The sequence below is a fragment of the Lonchura striata genome, chromosome 4 (genome assembly GCF_050655825.1).
Source record: "Lonchura striata isolate lonStrDom1 chromosome 4, ASM5065582v1, whole genome shotgun sequence".
NCBI lineage: Eukaryota > Metazoa > Chordata > Aves > Passeriformes > Estrildidae > Lonchura > Lonchura striata.
The window spans coordinates 61,334,809-61,350,352 of NC_140706.1; the positions used below are offsets into that span (position 1 = coordinate 61,334,809).

A 15,544-nucleotide genomic window follows, 5' to 3' on the forward strand; every position below is an offset into this window, starting at 1 on the left:
TTTCTATTTTACTCTGCAACTGCTCAGTTGCATGATGTGTAGTATTCCTGAAATACCCACTGCAGTACATTACACTATTTTACATTTTAACTGTGTATACAATGCTCTTGCTGCATATCCCTGTTCCTTCTTACAACAAAATAATTTAGCTCAATGAACAAAAGCCCACTTTCTAAAAGCTGTTATAGTTTGTCTTGTATTTTGCAGGAGACAAATGCCTATTTCATTCTAAACAAATTCAAAAGAATGTAACGAACTTCCTGGTAGCTAAAAACTAGGGCTGGGTTTTGCGATTTCTTTTTCTTTTTTCTGTACACAGGTTTAGATTAAAAAAGTGATGGCTATTCTGCTTAAGTGTCCTTGATAAGAGAATACTGCCTCTTACAACATCTATATCCAATTGTATCTATTAGTTCAATGATGTCTATCAAAAAATAATAATCAATGAATGGTTTCATAAACAACAGGTGATTAAAGTAAAGGATTTATTATAATCTGCTTACAGTTGTTTGCAAAGACAGACATACGTTTTTGCATAAAGATATAAATTGCTTTTTAAAACTAATTTAGTGTGTTTAATTATATGAAGTTTCTGTGAATTATGAATTGTACCAAACCAAGATTAAAAGTAATAAGGTACAAAAATAGGAGCAAACAGACAACAATTTGGACTGGGACAGGCATTTAACAGTGAAGTGTAGAATATGGCTTTGCTATTTTAGTCAAGCAAAGTTACTCTGAGACAGAAAAGGAGGCAGTAACTTTGTTAATATAAAAAGCTGCTGCAGACTGTATTCACCCAGAACCTGGCTTTGAAATATTCTATTTTAGACTTTAAAGAAAAAAAAAAAACTAAATTAAAAGATGGATGTATGACTGTGTCTTTACTGTAAACAACCAGTCTGCATGCTGTATATCTCATGTTGGAAGTTTGGCTTTCATATTGCTGTGCAGGTCAGTATTTAAAGATCTGCCTATGAATTAGACTTCCAAAATGCAAATAATATATGTATGTATATATTTATATATAAAAAACCTCTCTGAATACAGTCTTTACAGATTACCCATTGCATAAGGCAGGTGTCATTTAAAAAGACAAGTAGCGTTGACTGTCTTCAGTGCACCACAGTGCACCTCCAAATTTGAGTTCAGAAAGGGTGTAGAATTTTTAATTCAACCACCATTGACAAGAAATGCTACATTCTGACCGGCCAAGGGACACACTATAGCTCAAAAATACCAGTGGCACCCAGAGAGAACACTACAGATTAGGACTCTGAAAATCTATTCTATTTAAACATGAGCATATGGTAGCAACATTTGAACCTCAGAAAAGTTCACCTGTCCTCTATTCTACTCCAAAATCTTGTAGTTGCTTATAAATCGTGAAATAGTGAAAATCACCTCAAAAATTCTTTTCTTTGCAGTCTTATTCTAGAGAAAACATTTTTGAGACAAAATCAGACCAACTGAGTTGAACTTGTAGTGTGAACATTTGTCTTCTTGGATGCATCCCGATAATTACAAAAATGCTTACAAAATTACAGACACTTTTAGTTTATCACTAAAAATTCTACTCAGCTTATCTGCCCTTATCATCCCTCACCATCCCTCTCACCAGTACAAATCTCTTTGATATACTTACTGTAATGATCTGCATGTTCCCTTTAGCATAACCAGAAATCAATCTCCCCCATCTGAAATAATAATCTGACCTTTTAAGATGTTTTATAGATCCAGTATTCAAAGGAAAAAAACAAAACCAAACAATCTGGGAAACCTTAGTAAAAAAATGAAAAATCATTCAACATGTTGCTCACCCCTATTCCCCTGAGAGAGAAAGGGAATAGAGGGCAAGAACTCACTAGATCATTAAGCTGGTAAAAGCTTTGGAGAGAGATCATAATTTGTCTTGTTAAATGAAACCTTGGTAAAGTGGCAAACACAAAAATGTGTAGTTTCCTACAGATATATGAAGCAGGAGTTCTAAGATGAGCTCAAGTCACATATGCTTGCAAGAGAGACAAAAGGGGAGGAAAATAGAGAGAGAAATAGAAAGGCTTAAAACACAACTGAAAAGGTTAAGCATAGTTATTTACAACAGATACTGTAGGATGGTAAATTAGATATGATGCTAAAAAAGGCACAGCTTTCCCTTTCTTAAATACACTGTAAACGGTTCATTATGCATGCAGAACATTTCACTTTACAAAAAAATTACCTTGTTTGTTTAGACAAAGATAGTACTTAAATAGTCTCCAGCAAAATAGAGTTCTTTCAAAAATACTTTCCCGTTCATCCTATTAACCATTAAAGATTTTTGTCTCATTTACAAAAGTTCCTTACACCTTATTTCAGGTCCTTCACAATTTATACATACAGCAATGTACAGTACAGCAAAAGACTGCAAAAAATTATTTGTAAAGCCAGCACAATAGATACTATAAATTGATACCAGGGCATTTGTTTTTCACATCTTATCCTTTTGAATTAAATAGTAAATGGACACTTAACACAGTGTATATCTATGATGGGATAACATGGGATAACAAATGCCACAGGTGGGGATAACAGTATTCCACACCAAATGTTCTGTTATTACTTTACACGTTAGGGTTTGTGTTTGTGTATATATGTGTGTATATATAGTTTTTGTTTGTATTTTTTTGGTGTTTTTTTTTTATTTTTTTTACAAGAAAAGAATATTAATGCCCCATATTGACTTTACGTTTTATGTGCAAACCAAGGGTAAGCTTTAAAAAGTTCTCATTAGTTCTTGAACCCTTTTAAAACAAGCAAACAATACCAGAAACTACATGGCATATTTAAAACTCCATCTGTTAAAATATCAAAATCAAAGAGTTATTGACTAGATATGGCTTTTCATCCAGAGGAACAGGTACATTTTCTAAGTGTTTTAGGGTTTCGGGGTAATTTCCAAACATCTAGGTCTTGCCAAATCCGAGTCAACTGCTTGCCATTCCCCCAAACCCTTTGTATGATTTTAGCCTATTCAGAGACTGCTGAACAAGTGTAAAGAGCATGTTTAAAATATGGTTTCTTGGGTCCTTCATGGGTGTGGAATAACACAGGGAAACTTAAGGCAAAGTTCTTCCATTTAAGACATTTTCTATCACTTCCTGTGAAAGTACAGGGGCTTGGCATTCCCAGATTCCACCTTTGGTAGCTGGTCACTGATGATTTCCACCAGCATGGCTGGAAACTCTACTTTCAGTGCCTGAGACTCTCGGAAGGTGTAGAAGCAGAATTCCAATAAGTCACTAACAAGCTGAAATACAGAAAGAAACACTTTTTAGGAAAAACACCAGTATTTTTGCATGCAAACAACAGCTTACTGATAATTGATTATTTACAAGAAATACAATCTTACTCTGACCTGACAGTCCATTTACAGGGGTTATAAAGCAGACAAAAGAACCCAAATGCCAAAGGGCTACTGGACTCATTAAAAATCAGCAAACTAGGAAAACCCAAGAGACCACAGATTTGATTTTTCAGCCTAGCTGCACTTTTACTAACAGCAACTGGCCACTACAAGAACTCCAGGTCTACAAAAATAAAGGCTTCTGCCCAGGGGGAAAAGATCAGCCATAAACTATTGTATCTCTAGCTTCAGCTGGATACACCGTGAATGAATGTGTATTCATTAAATCAGATTATTTGGTTAACTTCAGTGCATTCTCCAGGGCCCACAACCTTCAACTGCCAGAGCAGCTGATGTTTGCAGCTCAGCAACACAACTGCTACATCACTGTGGCATTTCAGGTTTTACAGAGACACAATCTCTTTTTTGGTCGCTGTGACCTAAATGCATCTCCTAAAACCTTACAGTATGTTAGACCCTTCCCAGTCTTTAAGAAATGTGAAGGAATGCAGCACATTCAGGTTTCAGTGAGTATGTGAACTTCCACTGCAGTTCACAAACTTGTGTGACTGAAGGAAAGAGCCTTTACTATTTACAAAGCAAGTGTTAAATTAATTTTGGCACCTCATGTCCTTGCAGAGGACTTGAAACACTTCTGCTTGTGTAGTTTATCAAACACAACTTTGTAATTTCAATTCTTACCATGTAGAATTGCCCTCTGCCATAAAGCCCCTGTTAAAGATACAACAAATAAAAGTGGACTTCTGGAAGGCAGAAAAGGAAATGAATAAAAAAATATGGGCAGCAACTTTCCATCCTGTAACACCATACCGTATTGCTCATTTTCAGGATTTTCACAGCTGTTCTTGCAAACATGTAAGCAGTTTATAAACATCCCAGAGAAGTCCTCAGATCACTCGAACACATGACTTGCTGCTATTGAGCACTACATGAGTCTGCTTGCTGGGGCTTAGGTCATTCCTGATGATCTGGCATGTCATGAAGCAACACTAATTAATTAAACAGATGCATGCTAAATAAGTAGCATAGACATAATCTGATTTTCAAGGAAAAAATGCTGATGTTCAAAGGTTTACTTTACCCATGGAGGAGGAGGTTGTTACTGCATATATGCTGTGCCAAAAATAGTCTAAACAGCACAAAACCAAAGTGAAGGAAACTATCTTGGTCTGATTGCCACTCCCTCCTCCCTGCCTCTGGCATCAAATACCAGTCCAAAGTAAGCCTTGCACCCCAACACAGCCTTGATAATGACCCTGTGAATGTGCTTCTTTTCCTAAACTTCTTTCACATCACTGAATGTGAGAGGGGGTTGGGATCACCTCTGTCCCACTGCCTTCTGTGCAGGTCAAGTGAATTCCTGCCTCGTCACACCCCTGTGGAGCCTCTGGATTCAGTGGGACAAGTCACAGGAAATCCTACCTAGAAACTACTAATTTTGACTTCTTTGCAAGCTTTTAGTAGTACCAAGTACACATTTATGTCTGGTGAATATGCAGACAAGGGGAAATGAAAAATAACACTAATGAAGGAAGCATAATCTATTCTATTCAATAAACAAGTCTGCAGTCCAGTGGGTGAAAACCAGCATAGCACAGCACACTACGAATCTCACCACAGAGGAGAATGGTTAAGTTTGTGCAAGAGTTTAAAAGAAAATCCCTAGAGCCCTCCTATGCTGTCACACTTGGGCTGAAGCCCTAAGGATAATGTATTTTCTATACCTATTTAGTCTGCTAAAACTTTTGTTCCACTTTCTTAAGCTATCAGATTTAACACACTTGACAATAGTCATCCACATAAAGAAAAAGGGAGGACTGGGAAGCACGTGCCACCCCGTATGTCACTAGGACCACAGGATTGCAGTCAGGATCTTTTTAACTCCAGCCTTGAAAGCTGCATGGCTTTTTGGGACTGGGAAAGCATTAATTTAAAATAAAGAGGAACAAATGTGGCAGAATTGAAAGCCAGCTCGGAAGTACGAAAATGTAAACACTGTGCTAAGGTGAGACAGATAAAGCTGTGAGACTAAGAGCTGAGCCATGAGCAGGCTATTTTCTGCAGGTGTGCTCCGGTGCATTTTCAAAAGTACCAGCCCCTGCCAGCTCAGCAGCCTTGGCATGTGGATGCACTGAAAGGATGAAATACTCAAGTCCCACAGGCAATGTTAACTTTGAAATTTAAGTCCTTGCTTCTGTATCCCAAACAACATGTGTCTGGAGTTTTGATTTGTAACAGGTAAATAATTTAGATGGACTTTTGCTTTAAAAGAGAAATTAAATTTCCTCTTCAGTAAGGATATCCAAAAGTTTGTTTTCTCTTGAAACACACAAGTTCTGTCTTTGCAGTGACTGTCACCACAGGTGACAAGCAAGTGAACATGAGCTATCCAGCATCCATCACCTCTAAATGTACCTTATGAATTTCCTAGATCAAATATAGATCATTATCTTTAAAGCCTTGTAAAATCCCTGTGCTCTGAGAACTCCTGACTACATTTTAGTTTCTATACCCTTCTACACTTCTACCCTCTACTTCTGCTGGTTTATACTGGAAAAGCTGAGAGCTCCCCCAGTCCAGCAGTGTGACAGACAACTCCAATTTAGCAGTGAGAGTGAAAGCACTGCTGTTTGCACAAGCAGTGCAATGGTGACTAGAAACATCCCAGCTTCTACAATCTCAATTATTTCAGCTACTGAAGCGCACTTCTGAAGACTTACAGCTTGGCAGTGCAGTTAAGGCCACAACTAAAACAATTCCCAATTCTCTCATCACTACCCCTGCAGTGTGCTGCGCTTCAAACACTTCCAAGGCTACAGCAGTCTTAGCAATTCTGATATTTTTACCTAATCGATTTTTGCATTTGTATGCTGTACTGAGCACCTCTGAGAAATAGGAGTATTAATCAAATGTAATTTTCTGTTATTAGGGTGGGGTATATATAAAATGGACTTTTTCATGCATACTGTTCTCCATAATTAAAAAAAATGAATCCTTTAATGAAGTCCCTGAAGTTAATACAGTTATAGTGACCTTTGAGCACTTGCCCCATTTTTACAGCAAAAAGAATTCGTTTTAGTTTGGAAATCTCACCATGATGCCTTTGCATTTCCAGAAATGGTAAGAACTATTGGATTTGCAAGGGTGCACATTTCTGTGCTTCTTTTTTTCTACAAATTCTCTCAGAATCTCTGAGTGTGGTATGAAAGCCCTCAGTCACTTCTCCATCAGGAGCATCTCTGTGATTAAGCCTACTGAGACAGCAATTAAGACAGCAGTAGGGTAACAACACAATGCTGAGTAATTTGTTCCTATTATTAGCTACAGCTATTACTGTCAGAAACTTCAGTGTTCTCCTATATATATATATATATATATATATCTAAAGAAGACACTCCAAATTGCCTGTTTCTGTCCCTTTCAGAAATGAGTCTCTGCCCACCTAGCTCCTTCCTCACCCTGCAGAACCCTTGGTGAGTTTAGGACTATTGTCACTTCCTGCTTTTTCCACTTTGAGCAGTGGATACAAAACTCCTGCTCCAACAACCAGGAAGGCTAAGGAAAACCACTGCCAAGCAGGTCTTGATTATTCCACTACATCTATATTTGTTTTTACTCCCAGTCCTATGAAAATCCCATGATGTAAAGTAGTTATTACTCCGAGGGCTCAGGAAGGAAGTTATTCCCTGTGGGACAGCTTACAGGCTGATTCCTGGAGATCCATGTGTCCTTTGGTGACCCACAGTGGCCAGTTCCTAACTGCCTAGGAAATCCTGAACTCTAACCCAAGAGTAAAGTCTTTCACCGTCACAGGGACTAAAAGGGAACACCAAGGGATAAAGCCTCTGGTTATACCTATGCAGAGAATTTGCCTCATGCTAGAAAGGAGTAAAAGGTGAATAAAATACATATGGATTAGGCACTAACAGTATCTGGCAGAGCCAACATGGACCCTGGTTCTGCATGAACAGATGCATTTATCTGACTGAGGAATTGTACTCATTTCTTCAGGTTTCCTTTATAACCACGTGCAGGTCCAAACCACAGCACCTGACACCTGGACATGCAACAGAAGAGCCTGAGTTCAACTCATGTTCTGTGCCTGGAGGATGCACCCACAGCATCACACAGCAATGAAATGTCACCATCCTTTGGCCAGCACAAACTTTGAGCCAAGTCTCCTTTGTTCTTCAGCAGGAGAGGGGCTCTGCCCTTCCCCAACAAACATGAAGGAAGAGGGATCCAACCATCACAAACTGAGCAAGACGACTCTCAGAGTAGCTTCTGTCTGCATTAGGGAGCTGGGAATCAATTTCTCACTTGACAGATACATATTAGCTGCCACAACACACACCTGGCACACTCCCACATCGCTGCTGCTCTGGGAGTAGAGGCTGGATCTATCCTCTCAATAAACGGAGAAAATGCTCACCCTGAGAATTCAGGCACTGGGAATGAAATGAGGCTCCAAACTGCTCATCGTCTGTGGAACGCAACTTGGGCAGATCAGTACAACAGCAGCAGAAGTAAGTGTACCCAAAGGTGTTGGTAACAGCTGAGGGGCTCATCTGCAGCTCTGTATCTGTGGGATTAGGAACCTGCAGAGGCACATCTGTATCCAGCACAGCATCCCTTGCAACCCTGTCCCTGGAGGATCTGTGTCCTTATTCCCACTGTCAGCTCTTAAAGTGAGTGAAATCCTGGCGCTCTTAGCCTATGGAAAGATCCACCTCAGCTATAAAGTATTCCCTTCAGGAACCATAAAAAATTAATTATTCAGCTGCATGAGCCTTAAAGAATTTATTTTTGTTTGGCAGAAAATGTCAACAAGCAAATGACAGCACAGGGTGCTGCCTTGCCAAGGGGAAGGTTCACATTAGGGTTTAATGTCATGGCATCGAAACAAAAGCCCTCTTCACTCAAAGCCTATTTAGTATCAGCCAGATTGAAACCAAATTCAGCTTTTGTTCTGCAAACTGCCTAACCATACACTACACAGTCTCTATATGAAACAAGGCCTGCCATGCAAGATACAGCCCTTCCTGCCAAAGCCAACAGGAGATGCTGAGGAGGATCCAGATGAAGTTTTTGATACCATATGCAGGACATCTGTTTCTAATGTTCCTGAGGGTGTTTGTAAGGCACTTCACCTCCATCCAACTGCTGCATGTGCATCTCTCCCTGAAATGCCCACGGCCATTCACAGGCAGAAGATCAAAACTTTGGGGTCTAGGAAGAGAAGGGCACTGTCCTTGCTTACACTGTGGTTCTTCAGGACATGATGCACTTGAGCCACCCAAAATAAGAGAAATACAATCCCTACAAGAAGGAAATACAGGATCATAGAATCATTAAGTTTGGGAAAGACCTCTGAGATCACTGAGTCCAGCTGCTAGCCCAGCACTGCCATGTTCACCACTAACCCACGTCCTGCTGCCTCAGCAGGCACGGCTTCCAGAAGGCACCATGCAGACAGAGTGACAGAGCAGGCTGCAGGCAGGCTCCAGAGGCCCAGCACAGGTGTGCACATGCACAAAACCCTGTCTATCTTGTCTGCCTGAGATGGGTCTCCATCTCTTATTTTTAAGGTGCTTTGAGGCTTTATGGATCATTAAATAAAGTTGCTGATGTTTTCAAATATTTAAGTGCCTGCCTGGCCTTCTTGAAAATTTCTTGCTTTCTCAGCTTGGCACTTTTCTACCTACACATATGTTTGCTGTTTGGATGAATGATTTAGCATACTGAGCAATGTAAAACCATCTTGTTTGGGTTTTCTATTTCTTCCTCATATAAGCCAAGCATACGGTAATTTGATATTTCCATGCACTGTATTTCATAGATTTCACAGACGTCTTATAAATGAGGCTGATGAAAGCAAGTCTGGAGGTGCAAAGGAGCAGGGTTTTTTGTTGCTTGCCCCTAACACTCAGGTAAAGTGAATTCCATGAGTGATGAGATGCTGCTCTGCTCAGATGGACAAGCTGGATACAGCAGGAGGGCTGAACAAGCACAGGTTGTGCACCAGCCCCTTCAAGCTTGCACTGAAAATGCCAATGCTGAAACTACAGCAGCATGTAAACATGGGGCCTCAGCTCCAGTTAAGACTGCCCAGCATCAAATATATTCTGATCTTCTGAAATTATAATGGAGTAAGTTAAAAATACATAGGTGACAGCTGAGGAAGCATTCCTCCTAGACTGAGGAACCAAGCAGAAAATTTGCATTCATGTTGATTAACAGAGAAATTCTGCACTAACGGGCAGTGGGGAGAGAATATTAATTCTCACTTCTCATTAATATTATCACCAGTCTAAATTTATTCTGATGGATTTCAAAAACCAAAAAGCAAAAAAAAAAAAAAAAAAAAAAATTGTTTTAAAAAGGAAAAATAAACAAGTGTTCTTGCTGAACAAGTCTCCAGTATCATCTCTGAAAGGAAGCACTGTTGTGGAGACAACTGGCCTTTCTAACAGAGATTGCTGACAATGCGACTTTCTTTAAAAAGTCCTTTGACTATTAAGACAAAAGTAATGCAAAAATAGCTTAATTAAAAATTAAATAAAATGCAAGAGCAGCCAGCTTCTTCTAGTTAGTCCAGCTCCCAATGGTTAATGCTGTGTTTTGGAAAATGTCTGTAGGACATGGGAGCACTCTCCAGTAAGCATGCGCCGGTCATCCAGTCACCTTAACCACACAAACACTCCCATTTCAACAACAAATCAGACACTGCCTATCCTGAAGAGGATTAGAAAACTTCATAAATGCAGGGTTTGTTATGCTGCCTCGAGGTTCAGATCTGAATTCTTGCAAATTATTTTATCACCCATCCCTTTTTTTTTTCCACTAAAACACTACAACTTCCTTTGCTGGCACTGAGCAAGTGAAACCTGATCTCTGAAGAATGATCTATTACTGCAGTGCTAATAATACTCCCCCTGCCTCCCACTAAGGTTTGCAATGTTTTAATGAACAACAGAACAATATTTGAAAAATAATTCCATGTGTACATTCTGTAAACAGACCTGAGGCTCTTACACTGATATGACCTGAAGTGCACCATACTGTACTGCATACTGTACTGTCTCTGCAAAATGAAATTTAAGTCGAGTACGAAGACGTGTATTTGTATGCAGGCTCTGAAAGCAAGTGCTGAAGCTTCTTCATGCAGCAAAAATCCTTCCCTAACCCCATCCCACCCAGGATGGAGCAGGGTAGTTTTCTCCTTTGCTGCAGTTTGTCGGATTTTACTGGGAGGGTGATGAGCATGCTGGAGCCCTCCTCTCACATACCCAAACACAGCTAAAGGTCACTCTCACTGTCCCCAGGAGTCTCCCATCACTTGCTGCACTGTGGCACAGCTTTGGAGAGGATGGGTGCCAGCCTTGCTGGCCCAGGGAACTCTCAGGGGGCACTAGGACAACCCGCAGCTTGAGGAGACCTTACCAGCTCAGTTTCCTCTGTAGAGGCTGCAGGCTCCCTCAGAGCAAGTTAAAGGAGATACAGCCCTGCTGCTGCAGAGGAAATTTTGCACTTACCATTACACTGGCTAGAACCAGGCTGCTCCCAGCTAAACAGCTCAACATGATGGACACCCCTTCTGGAATCTACCACACCTACCACAACCGCTCTGTCACTCTGGGCAGAGGCATCAGCAGCCTGGGTGCTTTGAGACCAAACTTTTAGTTTCCGATGTCATTCATCACATGCCACACCTGAGACGTCTAAAACACCTTGTGCTGGAATAAGGCAGGGTGGCAGAAATAACCCAAAAGAATCTTCCACTCAAAAAGTTCAAATAAAGCTTCAAATACCCAGGATGTCTTCAAAGACTCAGTGCATCTTTTAAAGTCATTATTACTACAAACCCAGCTGTAAAAGATCACCAAATGAATTCCATGTTTATTGGCACATCAGGCATGTTGGATGTGTAATACACTAACCCTTTCACCTTAATGTCTTCTACCTTCTTATTTTAACTTCTTAAATCCATCTAACAACTTCTCTAAAATGTCCCTTAAAAAGAATGCGGTTGTTTTTGTCTCCCTGTCAGTTAACACAATTAAAGACTATTTGTTTACCTTAATGGGGAGATTTTTTTGCTTAAATTTTCTGCGCTCCCTGAGGAGTTATACTTACATCATGCATGGAGTCAAGAAGTTTAGTCAGTTGGTAGAATCTCTGCCAGCTTTGCCCAGAGTTACTTGGACATTTAGTTACCATCTTCTTTAGTTCTTTAATGTAATTTGCCCTCATTTCTTCAAATGCAGCTTGGCTTTTGAGACCATCCTTGGGAACTGTCATTGAAAAGACAGTCTTAAATTAGTATTAACTGCATTGCTTATTCTTTTGATGTGCATACTTAAACAGTTACACCAGTCAACGGATGAAGGAGTGAAACCTTTAAGTAAAGTCCGTAATTTTACAGACATTGGTGAGGGATCAACAACATCACACAGATTCTCAAGCGATTCAGGCATCCTCTCCAGATGTGTGATTGCAGGAGCTGTGGCAGAGGACAAGATAACATCTCAGAAATATGACACATGCTAACCTCATGTCCAAACTGCTTTCAATACAATCCAACCACATCAAAACCAGGCAGATGGATCAAGGGTATTTTGTTAGAAGTTGAAAACGTGATTTATCATTCTTGAATGATTCCCCACACTTGGCAGAGGAGGAGAAGGTACAGAATCACAGCTGTTATCTGCAGAAATGCTAGAGCAAGTGACACATTTTTATGCCATCAAGTAAGATCTAAAATTTCTTTGACTGTTAGCAAGCATCTGTATAGCATCTAGAACAAAACAGAACCATTTTTCTGCACAGAACAGAAGACTGTTTTCCAAACAGGCATCCTGACCAGTGCTTGACCATGACAGACAGTTGCAAGCATTTCTAGTGTCCTGTTAAAGTTTCCATCTGCCAGAGACAGAATTATGATCATGGAACCATCATTTTATAAATGGGTCAGAAGTACAGTTTTCTGATACTTTTTATTGTGACCAGTATCAGCAGGGCTGATTACAAAAGCAAATACCCTGTTTCTTTATGGACTGCAAACACTCCTGCAGGTTCTGCCCCAGACAGGAATGGCTTATTAGGATCAAATCCCTATGAAAACTCCGAAGGGGTTACTAACAGCATTACTCAAAAGATTCTGAGGTTTAACATCTGAATTAGTTGAACACTGCTTAACCATGAAATGTTTTGGTTTTTTTTTCCCTGTATCTCTTAGGCATAGTCCATAGCAGGAAAATAAAATACTGGTCTGTACATGAGTGACTTTATTTCCTAAGTAAGTCAAAAAACTATGTCAGATTAAGCTAAATGGGAAGTTAGCTACAAAAAAGAGAAAGGAAAAACAAGTGATCTTCCAATTCAGTTTACTCTGACTTAACCTCTTGACAGAAACTGTCTTGTTCCTACAGTCCCTTCTCTTCTAAATTCTCTGAACTGCCTTCTATCCCACTGAAATAACATCAGAAGCACGTAATAACTGCCCTAAATGGCTCCAGAGTAGAAGCTTTAAAAAAAGCATCAGTAGCTACAAGAGCAATTTAGCAATGGGAAAAAAGGAGGAGCTGTACCACCACAAGAGCAGCAGGGACTTGAGCCACCAAGTGCTGGAAGGGGGCACAAGGAAGAATCTTTAGAAAAAGCCTAGGAGGTTACACACCAGCCTGCCTGCTGCTTGGTAAATATTATATAATTATATTACACAATCATAATATAAATATCATATGTTCATTTAATTTTTAAATTCTAGACACAAACTCAGTCAGCTGACAGAAAAAAGAAACTGTCTGGAACAAATCTACAAATTCAGTTCAAGGTGAATGAATACAGAGAAATCAATCAAGATAAGTAAAGCCATCAGAGCCTGCTGTGGCCCTCACGCAAAATGCACAGGCTTTACAGATCCTTTAATATGTACAGTGCTAACAGGCTGTTAGAGTCACTCTTTCTTTGTCTACTACTATGTCTTTTACTGTTCTGTCTGAAAATTACTATACTATCACCCCAGCCAGATTATTAAGGAAGAAAGAAAGACCACAAATAAAGAGAAGTCAAGCAAAACATTAAATTCTGGAGGTTTGCCCAGTGTTTCTGATTTTACTTATTAAATGCAGTAACACTGTTGGCAAGCTCCCAAAATCTATGGTCTGTGGAAAGCAAGAAAATAACTCAGTTGTAATGTGTGGTTTCTTCCACATATAAGTGGAGTGAAACTTCCTTGATGTGGTCGCCATGAAAGTTTCAGAATAACTTGCACTCTATTCATCACATGATTCAATAAAATAATTTAAATGAAAACAAACCTGGGTTTTTCTGTCATAAGACTGTACCAAGGTGCAAGCACTCAACACCAGGTTTGCTGCCCTTCACTTGACACTTTCTGGCTTTTACCACCACCTCCATTTCAATTTTGCTCTCCTTTTTCTCTCTCTCTAAGTAAATATCCTGATCGTCCCAAAACAAACTATTTTTAGCAGGTTTTCTAGTGACTGTGGTGTGTGCTAGAAAGGGACCCAGACCACTGAAGTTAATTGGCTAGACTGATCTCACCTAACAGACTCTTGCAATAACTCATTAGTTTATATTCTTGAGAGGGTCAAATAATAAATACCTGGCTTAAAGACATTTTGCTGCATTTTTAGAATGCCTTCAGGTTATTTTTCTAAAGATTCTTCCCCTTTCAGACTGATTAAAATGCTGCAGAGGCAGATCTCCAATCCAGACACTCTCTCAAGAACATTTTGGGAGCCCAACCCAGCACATTGCTTCTGGAAACACCAGGAGTGACAACCTTAAAAAAAAAGCCCATTTACCCCTCAGGGCAAGCCTGGAGCACAGCCCCTCCCCACTCTTCTAGAGTCACTGGCTGACCATCTCCAGCCCTTGGTGGAATGGGGCTTGGGGTCAGACTCTGCAGGCCATGACACAAAGGGCTCCCCAAAAAGTGGTGTGTGTCTCTCACAGTCCCAGCAAGCTGGAACAGCTTCAATCAGAAGAAGGAAGGGAGGGAGATGGCTGAGCCCAAAAAACTTACAGCCCCAGTAGGTTTCTGTTAGAGGATCCAAATCCCCTCCTGACAGGAACAGTCTCATGTCTCCCCTTAAAGGCAGGCACTGGAACCACAGAGCTGCCTTGTCGCAGTGTCACCAAGTTGTTCCCCACAAAAAGGAGCAGGATTCCCAAGAAAAACATTTGCTTACAGGTTTACAGGCTGTTACTGATGGAAAAGTAATGTACAAACTGCCTGTGTATTTATATAATTGCACTGGGACAGGAGGTTTTCAATATTTTCAGTCAGATAAGATGCAAGAGAACTGCTAATTACTACACAGTGCTGTAACAAACACAAAGATGTAATTTTGTGTCTTAAAACTCAAAGCATGATGATGCTCAAGAGAATAAAGGAAGCAGACACTGTCATTTATTAAACTTTCAGAAGCCTGTGAAAAGGCTTTCCATTCTCAAGTCACTTGGCATTACAAGATCACCTGCTCTGCAGTACAAGCAATACACATCTTTTGATCCTGAAGATCACGTTGAGTCAGCCAAACCCTGGTGGCTTTGAATGTCGAGTAGGGATTTTCCCTCAATCCCCACAGCTGTGGCACTTGTGCCTGGCACATCTGTTGGTGTGGTCTCCCTATGGAAAGGGGGGCCAGAGTCCCCTGCCTGGCCACTCCTGTTCCCCCAATGCGCATGACACACTCAAAGTGTAAAGACATTTCCCATGCTAACTGCAGATAAACCCCAAGGCATAAACCCAGGCTTATTGTGCAGCCCATCTGGAAACAGTCTGGCCCTTTTGTCAAGTTGGTTAAAATCACTGCATCTCTTTGGGATCTGGAATATTCACGAGCATTCCTACATAAGCCCGGACCCAGCTCACCTGTGCTTAAGAGCAGCAGCACTTTCATGATGGTGTACTCCTCGAAGCTGAGCTGCAGGCGGACGAACTGCAGGCTGATCTGGTGCATGCCCTGGCACAGCTCGAACATCGCCGACTGGCGCATCCGCTCCCTGCGGAGACAGGGGAACAGCGTCCTCAGCAGAAACACGGGAGAGCACAACCCGCAGGGGGGTCACCCGGGCACCACCCGCTCCTACGCCGCCAGTGCACGG

At 40.7% G+C, this 15,544-nt stretch overlaps 1 protein-coding gene across 7 annotated transcripts in view; it reads right to left on the reverse strand.

The window, feature by feature from the left end:
• Positions 1–466: 466 nt before the first annotated feature.
• NR3C2 (nuclear receptor subfamily 3 group C member 2) overlaps positions 467–15,544 on the reverse strand; it is a 187,769-nt gene continuing 172,691 nt past the window's right edge. For all 7 annotated transcript variants that reach the window (XM_077783015.2, XM_085579275.1, XM_085579277.1 and 4 more), the window contains 3 exons: positions 15,312–15,442; positions 11,543–11,700; positions 467–3,289 (listed from right to left, as the gene is read on the reverse strand). In XM_077783015.2, coding sequence (XP_077639141.2) covers positions 3,134–3,289; positions 11,543–11,700; positions 15,312–15,442 — 445 coding nt within the window. In that variant the 3' untranslated portion in view covers positions 467–3,133. The remainder of the gene's footprint in view (positions 3,290–11,542; positions 11,701–15,311; positions 15,443–15,544) is intronic.